This window comes from Drosophila subpulchrella, unplaced genomic scaffold (assembly GCF_014743375.2).
Source record: "Drosophila subpulchrella strain 33 F10 #4 breed RU33 unplaced genomic scaffold, RU_Dsub_v1.1 Primary Assembly Seq31, whole genome shotgun sequence".
NCBI lineage: Eukaryota > Metazoa > Arthropoda > Insecta > Diptera > Drosophilidae > Drosophila > Drosophila subpulchrella.
In genome coordinates this window covers 1,520,196-1,541,689 of record NW_023665567.1, presented here as the reverse complement: position 1 = coordinate 1,541,689, position 21,494 = coordinate 1,520,196, and the positions used below count along the sequence as shown (strand labels likewise).

Below are 21,494 nucleotides of genomic sequence, written 5' to 3'. Positions count from 1 at the left end.
CGATACGCCTGCGCAATCTTTGCTGTGTATTTATTTTGTGTGATCGGCACGTAATCATCTTCTATAAAAGCTAAACTCATAATTCGTACCTATACCTTTTCACCATGTTAATGAAGCTTTAGGACCAGATGCGACCAATAAAACAGGAATTGTGTTACATAAGGAATCCAGACCACAGGCATCAATAGTGACTCGCTAAAAGCTCAGGGATCGTGGTTGGAATACTCCTATGCATCTTTGTTATAGATACCTAGAAATAAAAATTCAGCTGGTACTAAATTTGGAAGAAGTTAAATAATACTTTTAAAGTTTTTTACTAATGAGCACGAGAGTTTCTGTTAAAAAGTCATATGAAATTACCTTAACAATGACAATTGGTTTTTATACCCTTGCAGAGGATATAATGATTTCAGTCAGAAGTTTGCAACGCAGTGAAGGAGACCCTTCCGACCCCATAAAGTATATATATTCTTAATCAGCATCACTAGACGAGTCGATCTAGCCATGTCCGTCTGCCCGTCTGGCTGCCTGTACGTCTGTCCGTCCGTTTATACGCAAACTAGTCTCTCAGTTTTAAAGCTATTGGGCTGAAACTTTCCCAAAAGTCTTCCTTCTTTTGCAGGAAGTATATAAATAGGAACCAGCCGGATCGGACAACTATATCTTATAGATCCCATAGGAATAATAGGGAAAAAAGTAAAAAAAAATTATTTCTTTGGTATTTTTAACATATAAACTCTTACGCTTGGAAATAACATTTTTTATTAATACTGAACTTCGAATTTTATTTTATTAAAATCGGACGACTATATGATATAGCTGCCATAGGAACGATCGGAAAATTGGTGAAAAAACAATATGAAACAAATTAAAGGTTCGTTGTTTTTTAACATATAACGCTTGGAAATAACATTTTTTAATTAGTTCTGAATTTCGAATTTAATTTTATTAAAATCGGACTATAGGTGTTTTGGACATATAATCTTATACTATTGGGAATATCCTTTTTTGTATTTTTAAATTTAATGATTATAACTGCAAGGGTATACAAACTTCGGCTTGCCGAAGTTAACTCCCTTTCTCGTTTCTTGTTAATTCCTGGCCAAAATTGCACTTTTAACAATTATTTTATATATGTACTATCTAAAAAGTATTGAAATTTTGCATCTGTAAATAAATAAAATTCAGACTATTTTAAGAAATTGTACAAAATGTATTTTTTTCCACTACCATTTGTTTGTGACAAGCGACCACTGTTCAAAGAGGTTTATCCCAATTAAAAAGCTTATGATGATTTTTACAATGTGTTCTATTCACAGATTCTTAACCCTTTGGATGCTATTTGTGATCGTAAACGGCCAGATGCAGTTTGCGTTTCGAATTTAAAGAATGCCAAAAAAGTCGACAAGGGCGTTTTAGTAGAACGCCCAGATGTAAAAATATTTTTGCCTTTCAGATTTTATGTGTATGAACCAAAAACTCTATTTATACCAAATACTTACAACCGATTTTTAGGTACGTGTACTTTAATTGGTAACCAAAATAATATCCTTTGCATTGGCTAACATTTTTTTATTAAAAGAACACATATGATTTTTTTTTACAAACCGAACGAATTTCTGTCCAAATATTTGTTCACATTTTTAATTTGACTCAAAAGTGCAATCTAAAAAGTAAAATTTTTGTCATTATTTGGAGCTGCAGTCAAAATTGTGTCATGTATTAATCCTAAGTTAAGTTATATACTTTAAGGGAAGAAAACAATTGCATCTATTTAAAAAAAGTAACTACCGGAGAACAGGAAATTAGAAAGGTGTTCGGCTTGTAAAACATTGACCTAAACACATAATGACTTGTATTTAATATCGAATTGGGTATTCACCACAAAAAGACACCATTAACCCTTTCCTTTATTTTTAGTTGTGCCTAGTGGGGATCATCTGACATCTTTGGTCGATGAAATATCATACATATCACCACCGGCACCTCCCCTTTCACAAATCGATGACATTCCGACCGAATACTTCTGCAACGGTGACAATAGGCCGCCAAACTGTGGTCCAAACTGTGAATGTACACACATGGTTGATATACCACTTGGAGCTATTGTTGAAGTTGTTTTGGTCGATGAAGTGCAGCAAGTCAATCTTAGTCATCCATTTCATTTGCATGGTACCGCCTTCTATGTGGTAGGACTAGGACGTTCGCCTGATAAATCAATAAAAAAAATTAACCTGAAGCATGCTCTGGAGTTGGACCGAATGGGCATGCTTGAGCGAGATTTTTCGAAGCCCCCTCTTAAAGACACAATAGCCGTACCCAACAACGGATATGTTGTTATGCGGTTTCGAGCAGACAATCCTGGCTATTGGCTTTTCCATTGCCACTTTCTTTTCCACATCGTCATAGGAATGAACCTCATATTTCATATCGGAACGTCAGCTGACCTACCACCAGTCCCTCCACGATTTCCTAGATGTGGCGACCATGTGCCGCCAGTTACTTGGTACTAGTCCGCTGTCATAGATATTAAGTAAAACCCTAGTGTAATATTTAAATTAAATATAATTTATTACCTTCGTTTAGTTAAACATATTTTAAAATAAAAAATTGTGTGTAAAAAGTATTTTATTTTGTTACGATTTAACTCTTACACAATAAAATTTTCTTACAAACAGAAACTAACTAGTAATAACACTTTATATAAATGTATTGTAATCACATAATCAATTTTAAATTTATAGTCGCTTCAGACGCTGATCACCTTATATCACTTATTGATGAGGTATCGTACATTTCTCCACCTTCACCGATGCTGTCGCAGTATAATGATATACCTCAAGAATACTACTGTAATGGGGACAATCGACCAGTAGATTGTGGCGAAAACTGTCAGTGTACTCATAAAATCGATATACCTCTACACGCAATAGTCGAGGTCGTGCTTGTGGATGAAGTTCAACAGATTAATATAAGCCACCCATTTCATTTGCACGGTACGTCTTTTTACGTACTAGGACTTGGACGCTCCCCGGAAACACACATCAAACGTATGAACTTAAAACATGCCCTGGACCTTGACCAACGCGGCTTGCTTGAAAGGCAATACCTGAACCCTTCTTTGAAGGATACTGTTGCTGTACCAAACAATGGATATGCTATTTTACGCTTTCGCGCAGATAATCCTGGATTTTGGCTTTTTCATTGTCATTTTCAATACCATATTGTTATAGGCATGAATTTGGTGTTTCAAATAGGTACTCCTAATGATCTTCCTCCTGTACCACCGAATTTTCCACGTTGCGGAAACCATGTACCCCCCATATTGACGGAGAGCCTATTCTAGCTCGGACTTTTTGTCGTTTGGACAACATACAAGAAAGATCGCAGACCAGATAGAAACAATAGAGGATAGGTCTGAAGGTTGGGACACAAAAGGCAACTTTAGAAAATTTGGCCTTTAAATTCCAAAATGGTAACTTTCAATAAAAGTCTTTAGGCTTTGACATTTGAAAGTCAATATTCTCAAATCTTAAAAAATATTTTTTCTTATGTTAATTTGATTAATTTTAGTTGGCTTACAATTGCAAATTAAACTAACATGCTCTTTAAACGCATACACACATACACACATATTTCCCCGTAAATTTAAAGAAATGTACCTCGTCCAAAGCGTCCTCTGTCGGCTAAAGTGTTTCTGTATGAAAAGCGGGTGTTCCAACTTACACGCTCAAAGTGATCCTAGTGGGTGTTTTAAAAAATATTGATTACAATGGATATTGTTAAGAACTTAACAACTTATGTGTAAGTGTTTATCCAATAATTAAGCATGTTATTGAATTTTTATAGAATTAAAAATAAGAGAAAACGCTATAGTCGATGCCATCGACTATCAAATTGCCGTTACTAAGCTAAGAAGAGTGCGAGGGAGATATGCAGCAAAGCGACTGTTCACAATATCACACATCGCAACGGCGTCACCTATTCCGATTTCGGCAATTTTTGGCATTAAGACAGATTTTGATAATCAAAACACACTTACACTCTAACGAAATCTGCAAAAATGTGTGTGTAGAGAGTAGTAGGCGTGGCACCCTGCAGAAATAAACTTGCACTGTCTCCCAACTTACAGACCTTTTTAATTTAGTTTTACAGTAAGCGATGTTGATTCTGATCTCGGAATCATATTCGATTTAAGTCAAATCTCAAAAATCGTAAAACAGTTTATGACAGTTTATGGTATATAAGACCTTTCGTAAGTTTTACCAGACTGAAGTTATCCCGTCTTAATTCACTTACCAATATTTTACCAATTATTTCTTTTATATGTTGACTCATTTTGAATTTAAGTAAAAAAAATAAGAATGCATACTTTATATTTTTAATAAATAGTCTTTAAATACTTTAAATTTAACGCAACTTTAAAATAATTTTATATTGTAGTAGTGAAATAAGTATAGAGAACTTTTGAAGCAAAGCTGAAACCTTTAATAATTTTTCATCTATCGTTTTTTATTCTGTAGATATAAGCACATATGTGAGCCAAAAAGGTGCATCAACTTAATTAGTTTTTGTTGGTATTTTCTTGATAAAAGGATCATTCTTTTCTTTAATATAATAAAAGTTAAAATAAATTGTTAAGATGACCGCTTTAAATTGGAATACGCTTGAAATATTCACATCAAATCACATTTGGCACACGGGATTCGCCATACGAGAGTTAGTCGTAGACTAGTTGGTAAACATAAAGATTTACAGCGCTGTTACCTGTTTTTCAGCAATTTAATGTTTACAAAAACGTAATCGGAGTTGGATAACTAAAATTGCTATTAAGATTATTGGAGAGATATAGAGACAGAGAAAAACGATAAATTGCATAAATTGTTAAATATTCAATATAATAAATTAGTGCTCTCTCCTAGCACCGGCAGCGCTTTTCGCTTTGCCGCGCAGTTCGGCGTGCAACTATTTACACACACACATGCATAAAAACATTTTTTATTGTTCGGTTCTGACGTCATTGCGTTTCTTCTTGAGATGTTTGTGGGTGTTAAATTTGTTTTTCTAGCATCAAAATTGTTGGCGCCACAGTTTTGCGCGGTTTCTGGACATGAGAGTGGGCGAAGTACCAACCCTGTACCTTTAATAGTATCCGAGACACCAGCGTTCAAATGGACGAATTTTTGAAGTTTGTGGGCGGCTTGTGGGCGTGGCAATATATTTTTTGGGTCAATCGATGGGTATTGACGAGAACAATATATTTCAGTTAAAATTTTTTCTAGCACTTTAAGTGTAGGAGCCACAGTTTTGACCGGATTGTGGGCGTGGCACGTTGCTGAAATAAACTTGGTTAAATAAACTTGTAATGATCTCTATAACCTGCATGCCTAATCCCAACTATCTAGCTTTTGTAGTTTCCGAGATCACAGCGCACTATGGGGAATTTGCCCACTTTTTGTGGCATTAATTAATAACTTAAAAACGAAGCAACATTTAAAAGATTTGTTTTTAGAATTAAGTATATAAAATTTAAAGGAAGTAAATTAAAAAAAGATAGGTGTTCGTACCCAAAGGTACTCAACATGACCACACCCAACAAATCAAGCAGTAGCCAGGTTGGGAACAGTACCAGGCGCTCAGTAGTACTCACTGCAGATGAGAATTGCTGATCAGCATGTTATATGTCTCACTAACTCACCGTTTCACCGACTCAACGCCACACTGACTCGCCAATGCAGTCAGCACATTTTGCAGTGTCAGCCGAGCCAACTACGCAAACTGCTACCATAATCAGAATTCCCTGGCCTACTTTAGAATATACATAGCTTACTTCACTAATCATTACACTAAACTTTCGTGTTCCAAGTAGTATATAATAATGTCTCAAATGAACAATAAATCAGTTATCAACACACCTCATAACTCCGCGGTTCTACTTCCTACCTCTAGGAATAGGGCTCGTAATACACTATCTCAACTAGCAGCTAACCACGTTAGCTCAACCTCATCGCAGTTCCCGCATCGCCTGTGGTCCGGCATTTCATTAACCATCGTTACCATTGCCGCGACGCGATCGTCCTGCAAGTGTCTACTTCGGTAAGGCACAAACAATAGGCGTGGTCCCGCCTGTTTAAAAAAAAAAAAATTTTTTTCTTGTCAATCATATAAAAAAATTGTTTTTTCTTAATTTTTTTTTAAAAGGACCAAACTTATCTTAAAAAAAATTTTGGTGTTTTTTATTTCCCATTTTTTTTAGTGAACTTGTAATTTTTTGTATTGTTATCACTTTAATTCTTAACAAAAATACTAAAATCCTAAGTATCAACGTTAAGTAAGTGAAATGATGTTGTAAAATAATTCTAAAATAAACGTTATTTAATAAAAAATATAGTTGAACACTGTTTCTCTTAAGATAACATCGAAACTGGCATTTACCAGACAAAAATGGGAGAAATATACCTTATTAGGTAGAGGTCCTTAAAGCTACATTTTAGAGAAAGTGCGCAAAAGTGCACTTTTATACTAACCGAGCTCAATGAGAATTAAATACTCTACAAGATAAAAAAGGTTTCAGAGGTGGAAACAGCTGGAATCGCTTTGTAGCTCTATTGAAAAATACAAATTAACTTAAAGATTTTTTTTTTTTTTTGAGGTTAGAACTAGAACACGAATATACGAGCACCACAATCAATAAATACAATATTAAGGTCACAAACACTAGTTACAAGTCCCTCTGATTGGATGGTATTTCAAAAATCTCAGAGCTATGTTTAGTTTTACACTTTTTGACATTTTAAACTATTAAGAATAATAGGCGCTTTACCAGCGCTGCCACCTCGTTGAAATAAAAACAGGCTTTAACAGCTGATAACTTAACAGTGGTGCGCACTGTTAAAGAGACTAGTACGGTTACTGGTAAAGCAGAAGCTTGTAAAAACTTAATTCAAAGTCCCAAAATACAGATTGATATGCAAACACGTGTTAGACCCACCACACGGTGTATTGGTATTTTTCTGACTTTTTGATAGGAAACGCGATAGGGAAAGCTGTTCTTTGTGGTTGCAATTTGCGGGCTCAAGTATACAATGGATAAAAATATTACGTTGTTGAAAAATTACATCAAGGAACAACATTTGCACAGCATAAATATATGCGCACAAGCTGTGCTGAAAAGGCAACTAATGGGAAGGAAAGTGTGGACATATGTAATCTAGAAAACACAGTTACTATTATTATTAAATTCGTATTTATATTTGGATAGAAGCGAATGGGACCTTTTGGGAGACTGACGCGCTGCAAAATGTTATGGAACTTTTTGACCGAAGGGAAAATTCAAGAGTGTGTGGAAGGATTTGAGAAATTAGGATTCCCACAATGTTTTGGGCCAATAGGTAATGTTTAAATAAAATTGTCAGGCAATAATAATAATCATAATTTTTATTTCAGATGTTTGTCATATCGAAATACGAACCAGAGTCCAGGATGCAACCGATTACTACAAATACAAAGGATGGCATTCCACTATCCTATTTGCTTTATTTGATTATAGGTATTTCGATTATTGTGTTTTTCATTTTAACTATGAATTTCTATGCCATTAAGTTTATGTTGGATGTTCTTTAAGTTAATGTTGGATGCCTAGAAAGATTTCACGTCCCACAAATTTACATGGAGAAAACAATGTTGGAGGAGACACTATTATTAAGAGAGAATGCAAAAACGATATGTTGATCCTCGATCCCAGTTGTTGTCCTTGGCGACTCGGCATTTAGGTTTTCTACGACGGTTATAAAGCCATATCCCTATTCAATAGATCTTTCTGCAGAAAAACGAGCCTTCAACTACAATTTGTCTAAGTGTTGTTGAAAATGCCTTCGGGCAGTTGAAAGCTCGTTTTCGGAGAATCTAAAAAGGGGTCGACAATCATATCACAAGATTGTACGATTTGATATTATCCTGCTGCTTTCTCCACAATTTCTATCTTAGCAATATTCTCTCATATTTCGCTCAAATTACTTGAGCACTAGTTCCTGGAACCCTCTGGAGTATTTATTCGAGTTTTTTAGCTCTTCAGCGATACACTGCGTCAGGCATTTTTTTTCTAATTCCAGAAGCTCTTTACTGGCGCGGCTCTTTCTTTTTCTCTGTTGAGAGTAAAATGGTTCCTCATCTTAGACTGTAGCTTCGCGTCTCATCTCCGATTTCTTGGTATGTGGGTGGTCCTCCGAACACCCCGAAGCCCATCCATGTTCTCCTGCCACAAGTCCAACAGAAATTGTATGGCATCTTTTGACCAAGTAATTTTTATACCCGTTACTCGTAGAGTAAAAGGGTATACTACATTCGACAGGAAGTATGAAACAGGTAGATGGAAGCGTTTCCGACCCCTTAAAGTTTATATATTTTTGATCAAACAAAAACACCTCTTAACGAGGTAAAAAGTAGTGGCAAACGCGCCTTTAACAAAAATTTCTAGTATCAACAATTGTGACGAAAAATTATATTACATTCGATAAAATAAATAAACTATATTAAATTTATGATTTCGGCCCGCAAAGTAAATAATCATTTACCTACACGTAAATTTTCTTTTGTACGGTGCCGAATACATAAATTTAATATAGTTTATTTATTTTATCGAATGTAATATCATTTTTCGTCACAATTGTTGATATCAGAAATTTTTGTTAAAGGCGCGCTTGCCACTACTTTTTACCTCGTTAAGAGGTGTTTTTTTTTATATCAGAAGTTTTTTTTGCTCAAGAGTTTAAGTACCCCATTACCATGACTAGGAGTCGTCCCCATATGGCATGGCTATTGAAAAACCAAACACACAGATTCGACCCCTAATCTTAGCTGAACGCCACCTTAAATTATGCACAACAAGTTTTATCGCTTCCATTACCTATTTTAATAGGACAAGATTGGAATCTCAAGGGCTGTATAGTTTCAGATTCGTAGAGAAATCTGTCGTTTCTTACATTTCCCGCCGAACTAGCGGGTTTTTCCAAAGTGGTAGAACAAATAGATCAAGTATCCTTTTTCGATTAGCTTCAAGCAAGTAAAGATCCCTAAAACCATAACAGATTTTCCGTTTAAAAAAATCGAATAAGAATATTTTTCGTCAAATTGGTTTTTTTTCTTGTTTATTCCAATAAGTATGAAATATTTCGTATACGGAGCTGAAACGAGTTGCACTTTTTATCGCTTAATATCTTCCAAACGGTAATTTTTAAGGCAAAAAGTGTTATAAATTAAAAGTTGAGGAATATCAAGGGCTATATGATTAAAAATTTAAAAAGAAATCGTTCGACTCAATTTTAAGAAAATAGTCAAAAAGTGGTTTTAAAAAATAACTTTTTGTCATAACTCTAAATCTATTATATTCAGACAATTTTATTATATAAAGAGTATTTAGCATATTAAATTATCTTTTCAGAGATATATAGCATGTTTCTGTAGCATTAGTTGTTTTGATACTATAAGCATTTTATATCTCGCTTTTTTTTCCGCTAAACTAGCGGGTTTTTCCAAAAGTCGTAGAAGAAACGTTTTCTATTTCAAGCTACTTTATACACCCATAGGGTTTCCAAAACCCTTAAACTTAGATGGGGTGCATACAAACCCACAAACAAAGGGACAAACATTTTCGGATTTCAACAAATGAGGTGTCATACGACGCATATTCTCAGTAAGAATAAAACTAGCTAAACAGCTGGGGTCTTTTATCCCCAACGTATCCAGTAGCTCGAATTTTCGAAATTTTTACTTTTACACTTTCACCACTTTTTCTCCCAAACAAATCTATATTTCGAAAGTCGCGGTATGTAATCTTCTTAGTATTTGCGATACCTTTCGATTGGTGTATCACTCGTTACTATAGGACCATAATGGCAGATTTTCAATTCTGCGGCTATATATAGTAGTTGTCTTCGCACGCTCTCTTGCGCGCTTCGCCACTACGAGTACTGTCGTCCACAGTGATAAGAATCACTAGCCGAGTCGATCTAACCATGTCCGTCTGTCCGTATGAACGCTGAGATCACGGAAACTAAAAAAGCTAGAGAGTTTGGATTTAGCATGTAGATTCGTGAGCCTATTGCGCAGCGCAAGTTTATTTCTGCAGGGTGCCACGCCCACTCTAACGTCCACAAACCGCCCAAAACTATGGCGCCCACAGTTTTCATACTAGAAACAAAATTTTAACGGAAATGATTTATTCTTATCAATACTAATCGATTGACCCAAAAAAAATATTTGACACGCCCACTTTAACGCCCAAAAATCGGCAGAAAACTTCAAAAAATCGTAAGTATGAACGCGGATATCTCAAAAACTATCAAAGATAGTGTTTTGTGGTATCAGATTAAGATTTCCTGGCTTTGTTCGCAGCGCAAGTTTGCTACGTGAATATACCACGCCCATGCTAACGCCCACAAGCCGCCCAAACCTGTGGCGCCCAAACATGACTCGTTAAAACCTATTCATTGACCCAAAAAAACGTTTGACACGCCCAAAACTGTGGCGCCCACAGTTTTTATGCTAAATAAAATTTTAACAGAAATGTATTTGTCTCGTCAATACATATCGATTGACCCAACAAAATTTTGCACGCCCACTCTAAGGCCTAGTATTCAACCTAACAAAAACTGGCCCCAAAAAATACTATTTTCAAGCCATTATTTCTTAAGGGTCCAGTGTGGATTAATGTGGTAATATCCACTTTTATATTTACGTTCACACTGGCTTGAATAAAATCCAAAAATTGTAAACAACAAATAAAATGGATACTGCACTTCTAAAAAGAATAGAAACGAATGTAGTAATAGCTACTGTTGTTACAGCATTAGTTATCAAGGACGAAGACAAAAAGAAGCGACCTAGATCTTATTGGGTTAGTCCGTATTTGGCTGAACGTCTTAAGAAAGGACGATTTTCAACAGATGTAAGATATACAACAAGAACAGACTACATTATAAATATCTTCTTTCACAGTTTGAAAATTTAACACAAAATCCGTCGCTTTTTTTTGAAAACTTTCATATGAGTATGGTCCATTTCCAAGAATTGTATGAAAAGTTGAAGCCAGTTCTTGTTCCAAAAATGTTTTCTTGTTCTGACTCTATTCGCCCCCACGAAAAATTGGCCTTAGTACTTGAGTAAGTTGTTATGCAAATCGCGAGCAGTATTCATGAAATTTTAAACCTAGGTATCTAGCTTCGGGTGATAATCGACGTCATATTGCTTCAACTTATCGAATAAGCAAACAACGTGTAGGACCAATAATTGATTTTGTGTGCACTGAAATATGCAAGCAACTTAAAAATGAAGTGCCTCCATGAACCAAGGAAACGATGCTGAAAAATGCCGATGATTTTGAAAATGAAGGCCCCACCTCAAAGTGGCACCGTATTCTTTAACTATAAGGTAATTTTAATTACCTGAAAATATCTTTTTGGGATTAAACTAACTGTTTTTTTCTTGAAGGGATTCCACTCGATTGTAATATTGGCTGTTAGTGGCGCTAAATACAGACTTATTTGGATATTGGAGCGTATGGAAGTGAAGGAGACATGAACGCATTTTCTCATTGTAAGCTTGGCAAAGCCATCCTTCTGGACCAGTTGGACTTTCCAGATGACAAGTCAAGAAATGAAGTTATGGTGCCATATTACTTGGTGGCAGATGATGCATTTCCATTGTCAAAGCGAATTATGAAGCCGTATAGCTTGAGAAACTTAACTAAAGCTGAGTTAGTTTTCAATTATTGGCTTAGCCGAGCGCAAAGAGTCGTAGAAAGTGCGTTTGGCATACTAAGCCATAAGTGGATGGCCATGCACAGAACTCTCATGTGCCATCCAGACAGAGCTAAAAATATTGTCGCTGCCTGTTGCTTTCTCCCCAATTATGTCCTTAGAAGATCTCCATTGGACTATAATATTAATGAACATATCAATCCAGTTCTTCATTCTTTGAATTCACTCAATTTCGTGGCAGAGTACAGGAATATCAAAAATATGTAAGAGATAGCGTAAAGAACTATGTTAACAGTCCACAAGGTTCATGTCGTTGGCAAAATAAATAAGCTGGTCATAAGTCCTAGTTATTAAAAAGAAACTTTTCGAATTTGCTTTTCTTTTTATATTACTTTATTTAACAATTTACTCCTTGTTAAATGCTTTCAGGAATTCCTTGTGAATCAAACTGCTAGCCTTAATTACGGTTAGCTGGGCCTGTTGATATGGCATGTTGTTCAAAAGGCTGTCCCAGTAGCCAAGTGCGGATGCAAATGGTGAAACAAACTTCTGATTTTGTAGGTTGATCTGTGTATCAATAGTTTCCTTTGATTCCTTCAAGTATCCGCCGAGCATTTCCACTAGAGCCATGTTTTCATTCGTCTTCGGTTTTCCCTTGCCCGGTTTCGCCTTTTGTTTCTAAGAATAGATCGGGGGTTATAAAAGTCCGATAATATTAAAATTTTGCTTTCATAGTCATAATTGCTTTTCGGCGTTGATGCAGAACAGCTTGAGACCTCATCGTCGAAAAAATCAATGGACTCGTCGTCTTCGGTGAAATTTGTATCGAATGTTCTAAAAAATTGGAACTTCATATCTTCTGTGTAACTCATATAAAGGATAAAGGACTTACGTTCTCTTTGTGGAGAAGTCGGGCAAGAAGGACATGCGGTCGCCAAACTCCCACTGAACTTTCGGTTGGGACTCCAAAGCGACCCCGCCATCTGCACCACTTTTTTGGAATCGTAAAAAAGCCCGCTTATGATGGTACCTATAACTCTCTCGTAGAGAGGTCTACGCATCCTTGCATTCAATAATTTATTAAAAATAATAATGTTAGATAATTATACGTGCTTTTTGATAATAACACTATTTATACCCGTTACTCGTAGAGTAAAAGGGTATACTAGATTCGTCGGAAAGTATGTAACAGGCAGAAGGAAGCGTTTCCGACCCCATAAAGTATATATATTCTTGATCAGGATCACTAGCCGAGTCGATCTAGCCATGTCCGTCTGTCCGGATGAACGCTATGAGAGCTAAGCTATTGAGATTTGGCGTGCAGATTCCTGAGCTTCTTACGCAGCGCAAGTTTGTTTCGGTAGACTGCCACGCCCACTCTAACGCCCACAAACCGCCCAAAACTGTGGCTCCTACAGTTTTGATGCTAGATAGAAAATTTTAACTGAAATGTATTAGTCTTGTCAATACCTACCGATTGACCCAAAAAAATTTTTGCTACGCTCACTCTAACGCCCACAAACCTCCCAAGAAATGTTGTTACGCGTGTATGTGTGTATGTAAATACCCTTCAGTTCCAAAAAAAAAGTTTCACTTGTGAATCACCTTGGGAATCACGTGGGACATGTCCTCTTGCACAAGTGAAGAACAAGTGACGCTCCATATAGAAAATTGTATGGGATGTCCGCATTTTCACAAGTGAAAATTCATATGAAAATTTTTCGAAGTCCTACGGGACTTCACTTGTTCCTTATACTCATTTTTCGTATGGCGTGTCACGTGCCGGTGACACGTCCCAAGTGAATCACTGGTGAAAATCATAAAAAATATAAGCAAAATGATTTTTGAAAAATTCTTTTTGCAGTTACTATTTATTTTGTTTGAAGAAACTTTTTGCATCAAAAAATTTAAGTTGTCAAGTCGAGGAAAAAAGTTCAAAAAGGACATTTTCACACAAATTCGTCCTTTTCAATAGGTACTGAATGGGCTAAGAAATGTATTGTATCATTCAAAAGGCATTTAAATTACCTTTCCATTGATGCCAAAGTTAACAAGATGTAAGTTCAAATTATGAGTATATTTAACTTTTTTTTGAGAAAATACTTTTGACCACCCTTGTATACTCATAATTTGAACTTACATCTTGTTAATTTTGGCATCAATGGAAAGGTAATTTAAATGCCTTTTGAATGATACAATACATTTCTTAGCCCATTCAGTACCTATTGAAAAGGACGAATTTGTGTGAAAATGTCCTTTTTGAACTTTTTTCCTCGACTTGAAAACTTAAATTTTTTGATGCAAAAAGATTCTTCAAACTAAAATAATAGTAACTGCAAAAAGAATTTTTCAAAAATCATTTTGCTTATATTTTTTATGATTTTTTTAAAATGCTTAGAAACATGCATTTTAGCCATATTTTTCTCTTTTTCATACAAATTTTTTCCGACATTGTCACCTTTAAAAAATCATAAAAAATATAAGCAAAATGATTTTTGAAAAATTCTTTTTGCAGTTACTATTATTTTTGTTTGAAGAAACTTTTTGCATCAAAAAATTTAAGTTTTCAAGTCGAGGAAAAAAGTTCAAAAAGGACATTTTTACACAAATTCGTCCTTTTCAATAAGTACTGAATGGGTTAAGAAATGTATTGTATCATTCAAACGGCATTTAAATTACCTTTCCATTGATGCCAAAGTTAACAAGATATAAGTTCAAATTATGAGTATATTTAACTTTTTTTTTGTGAAAATACTTTTGACCACCCTTGTATTTATCTTTTTTTTGTGAAAATACTTTTGACCACTCTTGTATATAGCCGCAGAATTGAAAATCTGCCATTATGGTCCGATCGTAACGAGTGATATACCAATCGAAAGGTATCGCAAAAACTAAGAAGAAGAAGAAGAGAAAAGCGGTGAAAGTATAAAAGTAAAAATTTAGAAAATTGGAGCTGCTGAATACGGTGGGGATAAAAACCCCTTTGTTTGTGGGTTTGTATGCATCCCATCTTAGTTTTAGAGTTTTGAAAACCCTATGGGTGTATAAAGTAGCTTGAAATAGAAAACGTTTGTTTTACGACTTTTGGAAAAACCCGCTAGTTTAGCGGAAAATCAATAAAAAAGTCAGATTTAAAATGCGTATAGTATCTAAACAACTAATGTTACAGAAACGTGCTATATATCTCTGAAAAGACAATTTGATTTGCTAAATACTCTTTATATAGTAAAATTGTACGAATATAATAGATTTAGAGTTATGACAAACAGTTATTTTTTAAAACCACTTTTTGACTATTTTCTCAAAATTGAGTCGAACGGTTTATTTTTAAATTTCAAATCATCCAGCCCTTGAGATTCCTCAACTTTTAATCTTTAACACTTTTTGCCCTAAAAATTACCGTTTGGAAGATATTAAGCGATAAAAAGTTTATTTTTTTAATAAATGCTTTGCTATTTATTTATTGAATCTTCTCCCTTTGGATACTAACAATAAGTGTATCAAATCTTAAACTAATTAATCTATCTCACAGTCATATGACTGCGGTTGTGCTAAAGGGGCTCGAAAGTTATAGCCTCTTGCGAGGCGATTGGGAGAGAGAGTTTTTCGTTGTAGGACGCTTTTTGTTTGTCTATTTCATCTTTTACGGTAGGAATGCTTAGGTCTTTGTGGATGTTTTGGTTGCGAATATACCATGGTGCCCCAGTGATAGTTCGCAGGATTTTCGATTGAACGCGCTGTATAATGTCTATGTTGCTTCTGCTGGCGTTTCCCCATAGCTGGGAGCCGTATGTCCAGATGGGCTTGAGAGTGGAGTTGTAGAGCAAAACCTTGTAGTTCAGACGCAGGGGCGAACGAGCGCTAAGAATCCAGTGGAAGCTGCTGGCCTTTAGTTTTAGATGTACTTTCTTGTCTTCTCCAGGTTAGTCGTCTGTCAAGGAGTACGCCGAGATACGTTACTTCGTTGACTTGGGGAATCTGCGTATTATTCAATGATAGTGGAGGGCATGTTTGCCTGTTGAGAGTAAACGTTATGTGTTTACATTTTCGTTCATTTAGACTAAACCGCCAATCAGATAGCCACCTCTCTACTACGAGGAGGTGGCTTGCTAGCTGTGTTGTGGCTCGGCCAGGGCACCTCGAGCGACTTAAAATTGCGGTGTCGTCAGCGAACGTAGATGTTGTTAGCTGTTCGTTCGTGGGAATATCCCCTGTGTATAGGAGAAACAGAGTAGGCCCTAGCGCGCTTCCTTGCGGGACTCCAGCTTTGATAATGTACCCTTCAGTTCTGCAGTAGGGACGCGGTGACATGGCTCAAGGCAAAAAGCTTTTTTTGTGCCTAAAACGCTGTGCCGCTGTTGACGTCAGCAGAGCAGTCGGCGCAGCCGTAGAAGACTGCCCACGAAAACGATCGTGCAACAAAGAGAGGCAGATATTCGGATATTTCCCTCTCTTTCTTGTCTTATAATCTGCCTGCACTCCGCGCTCGCAGAGACAAATTTCGGCCGGTCCGGTTTTTTTTTTTGCGTCTCTCCGTTATGTTCGGCTAGCGACTAATATTTCGGCGGAAAAATTTTCGTGGAGCAGCGACATGTGAATGCCCTAATATTTTAGGAGCCTTATTGTATATCGAAAATATACAACTGATATTGTTTTATAAAAGTAAATTGTTTGATTATAGTAAAATTAAGTAATTTGGATTTACTTATAATGTTATGTTTACTTATTATACATTTTTATTACAATATATTTTTTTAGTGTAATTATAGAAAATTAGTCCGTTAAAATTAATTTCAATATTTACAACATTAGTAGTATTAGTATTAACATTTTTAAAAAATTCGTATTGTATTTTTTACTTAAGAAAAACAAATTATATAGTCGGATACATTTCGCTTTAGAAAGGGTATAGGAGCAGTGGCACGCGCCAACAGCGAAAAGAAAACAAAAGAAATCAAGTAAAGGGGTGAGAAGACTTGGTGCATTCTGTTTGAGTGATTGAAAGGGAAGCATGCATTTTAATTGTGCGCAGCAGAGTTACTTTAATAGTTTAGTTAATATAATAAAGTCAAGTAAGTGCTACATAAAGTTTAAGATGCTGTGCATTGATCTTAGTTTAAAGTACGTATATTTTGAAGGTATTCAATGGGTTCCGTTAGCCGAAAGTGGATGACGAAATGTTTTGTGGCAAAAAAAATCCCGCAAAGGGTTTATACACAGCTATAAATGGTAAATATACAAATAAACAAATAAAACGCATTTTTTAAACATATGTTTTTTCAGGAGCGTTGGCCATGGATTCAGAGGACCCGGACAAAGGTTTAAGAACGGCGATGACTAACGTTAAAAATAAGCTTACGAAGCAAAAAAACAGAAACAATAATTGTACAATTTTTGAAAATCTAAATAATACCATATAACTAAAATGAATTAAAATGAAATTAAATATGTATGTATTTTAAATTCTATATTTTTAGAATTGAAAACTCCAGGAAAAATTTTGATTTTCACAAGTGATTCACTTGGGACGTGTCCCTTGCAAGTGATTTCACAAGTGAAAACTCAAGGAAAAATTCTGATTTTCCCAAGTGATTCACTTGGGACGTGTCCCTTGAAAGTGATTTCACAAGTGAAACCTCAAGGAAAAATTCTGATTTTCCCAAGTGATTCACTTGGGACGAGTCACCGGCACGTGACAGGCCATACGAAAAATGAGTATAAGGAACAAGTGAAATCCCGTAGGACTTCGAAAAATTTTCATTTGAATTTTCACTTGTGAAAATGCGGACATCCCATACAATTTTCTATATGGAGCGTTTCTTGTTATTCACTTGTGCACGAGGACATGTCCCAGGTGATTCCCAAGGTGATTCACAAGTGAAACTTTTTATTTGTAACTGAAGGGTAGTCGTCGGATGTTGTTGTGTTGCATCTTACTGCGAAGATTCTGTTGTACAGATACGACTCAAGAAGCTTGTGAGTGTAATCAGGCATGTGTGTTTTGATTTTGTGCATGAGGCCATCTAGCCATACTCGATCGAAGGCTTGAGATACATCGAGGAATATTGCGCTGCAGTATTCCCGATGCTCAAAGGCTGTGCGTATTTCTGATGTTATTCTGTTAACTTGTTCGATTGTTCCATGGTTTTGACGAAAGCCAAATTGATGAGCAGGGAGAACATTGTGTGCTCCTAGATATGGTGTTATGCGAGTTAGAAGGCATTTTTCGAACAGCTTAGACAGACACGATAATAAACTAATTGGTCTGTAGGATGACGAAATTGTGTGGTCTTTTCCGGGCTTTGGTATCATAGTGATGATAGATTTTTTCCATTTTTTCGGATAGTAGCCGAGAGTTATAATCCCATTGAAGAGCTTACAAATAACCTCAATGGCAGAGTTTGGAAGTTCAATTAACATTTTTGGGGTTATTTGGTCACCGCCAGGGGCCTTTTTCGGTTTCAGTTCCCCAATGACTTTTGCGATCTCCTTTGGCTGAAACAATGGTGGTAGGGAAATAGATTCAGATTCGATTTGTGGTAGGAAAAATGAACCAGTGGCAGGGTTCGGCTGGAAGACGTTTCTGAGATGTAAAGCAAAAGTTTCGGCTCTATCTTCGTCGCTGCGGACCCAGATGCCAGATGAGTTTCTTATCGGAGTGACTGTTTTGATTGGAGAGCTCAGATTTGGGTGAGCCCTCCACAGAGGATGTTTTGTACTGGTTGGCGAAAGTTTTTTAATGTACTGCAGCTGTGCATTTTCTGTTTCTTGCTTAAGAGCTCGATTTAGTGTGGCTTCCTTAAGACGTTGTTTTGATGACGGCGATCTGTTGGTTTGCCAGGCACGTCGCAGGCGCCTCTTTTCTAGGACTAAGCGTTCAATTTGCAGATTAGTTTTGAAGTGGTTGGTTTGCACGTCCCTGCCTTGTGGTGTTGAGATAGTGGCTGCCTCCACGAATACTTCTTCAAGAGCATCGGTAGAGCAGTCGATGTGCGCTTCGATGTTGAAGTGAGGGCTTAATTTGATGTGTGAGCTTACATACTTTTTATATTTTAACCAGTTGGTTCTGTGCGACGTCAGCCTGAGGGGGTGATCTGTGGTTTTTGTGCTTTGAAGAAGAGTTATTAGCACTGGCGAATGGTCTGACGACAGGTCCGAAAGCGCTTTGGCGCTTATTATATTGCGGGGAATGTTTTTTGTCACCGCAAAGTTGCGGCTGCCAGGGGAAACATAGTCCAATTTGTTGTTCGGTTTTATGATTGCATAGTATAATTTCCTTCCTTTGGGAGTCACAAGGCGTGATCCCCAGTGCCTGTGTTTGGCATTATAGTCCCCTGCAGCTATAAAGCGATCTCCAAGCAAGTTGTAGAAGTCCATGAATTGTCCTTCAGAAATTGTAAAGCGAGGCGGGCAGTAGACAGCGGCTATGGTGATGTTTCCGTTGCCTGACTGCACTTTGATAGACGTGGCTTGCAAGTAATGAGTTAAAAACCTTTGGTGAAAGTGGTGCTTGATGCATTCCCTGATTAGGATGCCGGTTCCGCCGTGGGCTTTACCATCTGGATGGTCTGTGCGGTAGAAAGTGTAGCCTCTTATTTGGAAGTTGTATTTGTTTGTGAGGTGCGTCTCTACCAGTAGCATAATGTCGATATGATTTTCATTCAGGAACTGTGTTACTTCAAGGTTGTGCCGTGAAACGCCATTGGCGTTCCACATTGTTATTCGTAGATTTGCCATCTGATTATTTGGACTGCTTAGCTGCAAGTAGCTGTAACACCATGTTCTGGTTTTGAACAAGTGTTTGCATGGTCGTTTTCATGAATGACATGAATTCCATCATATTTTGTTGCACGGTGACCATCAAAGTTTCCAGAGTGCTTTGCGACTGTACTTGGATCTGCTGAGCGTTTCCTAGATTAGACGGAAGTGGGGTTTCCGTCCCCGATCGAAGGGCATCGGCGTATGAGAAGCCCTTCTGGGTATTTAGTTGACCAAATGAGGATCTTGCAGCCGTGCCGAACAATACTTCCGGCGTCGTACGCGAGTAAGGTATTTGGGTATTCTGATGACGCGTTGCTATCACTTTTCGCATGCGGTCCTTCATCTCCTTGTAGATCGGACAGCCCCTGTAGTTACCTTGGCAGTTAACGCATTTTTTCTTTTAGGGGTCTTCTTTGTTGGCAGGGCAGTTAGCCGAATTGTGGAAGTCTCCACAAGCTTCACAGACTGTTCGAAGTGAACAGTATGCCCTGGTGTGTCCATATTCCTGACAATTTGTGCATTGCACTGGGCCGTTCCTTTTATGTGGCTCTTCCACGTTAATTCTTCGGTGCAATAAGTATTGCAGGTAATAAATGGGGTGCACTTCATTTTTCTTCAAGACCCTTCTGTCTGGCTCCAGCTCGTCCCCTGAAGAGTGGTTGCGGCTCTTTTTTCCTGTTTATAATGTTACTGACGTTCCTTGCAGAAAACCCTTTTTCCTTGAGAGCATCGATAACTTCCTTGGCGGTTACGTCGGGCTCGATTCCTTTTAGTACCACTTGCAGGCCCTTGCTGCTTTTTAGTTGGTACGTGTAGTAGCTTTTCCTAGCTTCCTCCAGGTATTTGGATACTGCTCGGAAATGTTCTTCAGATTTGGTCTGAAGCTTGGTTTCATGGATATCCCCTTTTGTGACCGGAACAACATGAAAGTTTCCGTCCCCGGTCAGCGCAACAATTTTGTTGACCAGGGCGTTCGAGATTTTCTCCCTAATGTAAATTGGTGGGGGCTTAGGTTTCGGTTGGGTCTCCTGAGCCCGTTCTGGTTCATTTTTTGCTAGAAGCGCAAATCTATTGCTCTTGGATCTCCCGGGTAATTTATCTTCTATTTGGACACGGTTTATTATTGCCTTGTTACCTACCGCGGTGTTCTGCGGGCTAAGCTTACGCTTGATATGGATGTACCGATCTAGTCCGGTCTGTATGGCCGGACCCGCTTGCTGAATTTTGTTTTGGTTTTGATTTGTTGTCGTGGTTTTTGTTGCCCTTGTATTTAGAGCTGCGGTTGCAGTCGATTCCGAAAAAATAGTCGTAGCTGTGGCTGTTGTTTTTTTTTTTGCCGTAGCTATAGTTGTTGCTGACAAATTTAGTGCGGATGCAGAAGTTTTACCGTTGCATGTTGTTGGTGCGCCAGGGTTGAAACTGATGGTGGGGGGTTTTGCATTGTTGACTCCACGCCGTCGGAGTAGGGGTAGCCGTAGGTAAGCATGGTGAGCAAGATCGTGCTCTTTGGCTATCGACCGACAGTAGGGTCGTTTTTTGCACTTCGCTATCACGCGTTGAGACATACGAAAAGTAACCGTCTCTTCGGCTCGCGGAGCTGAGTGTTTGTGTGTTGAAACCTAAATTTCTTTTGGTTTTAGCGTCTTTTCGCTTATTTGAAATTAACCAGTTTAGTTTTATGTGTTTTGTTTGCATTTAATTTATCAACTTTCTTGCACTTTTCACGGAGCTCGCACAAGACACGTCCGCTCTCTTCAGCGGTCGCGAATTGTTTTGATAAAAAGTGCAACTCGTTTCAGCTCCGTACACGAAATATTTCATACTTATTGGAATAAACAAGAAAAAAACCAACTTGATGAAAAATATTCTTATTCGATTTTTTCAAACGGAAAATCTGTTATGGTTTTAGGGTCCCTTAGTTGCATGAAGCTAATCGAAATAGGAAACTTGATCTTTTTGTTCTTCCACTTTGGAAAA

General features: G+C 37.2%; 1 protein-coding gene and 1 long non-coding RNA gene across 4 annotated transcripts; both read left to right on the top strand.

Moving 5' to 3' along the window:
* The first annotated feature begins 1,298 nt into the window (after positions 1-1,298).
* Positions 1,299-2,608, top strand: LOC119559674 (laccase-21-like). The gene is made up of 2 exons (XM_037872732.1): positions 1,299-1,515; positions 1,921-2,608. Exon 2 carries the CDS (start codon positions 2,082-2,084, stop codon positions 2,511-2,513), a length of 432 nt encoding a protein of 143 aa, XP_037728660.1. The 5' UTR covers positions 1,299-1,515; positions 1,921-2,081; the 3' UTR covers positions 2,514-2,608.
* Positions 2,609-10,641: 8,033 nt separating this feature from the next.
* On the top strand, positions 10,642-12,086 carry LOC119559675. 3 transcript variants are annotated; one of them, XR_005220913.1, is made up of 4 exons: positions 10,642-10,945; positions 10,996-11,159; positions 11,210-11,427; positions 11,488-12,086. It is a non-coding gene; the product is annotated as an uncharacterized LOC119559675 (long non-coding RNA). The 3 variants fall into 3 exon arrangements; XR_005220914.1 differs by having other exon boundaries at positions 10,643-10,894; XR_005220912.1 differs by having other exon boundaries at positions 10,648-11,159.
* Positions 12,087-21,494: the final 9,408 nt, after the last annotated feature.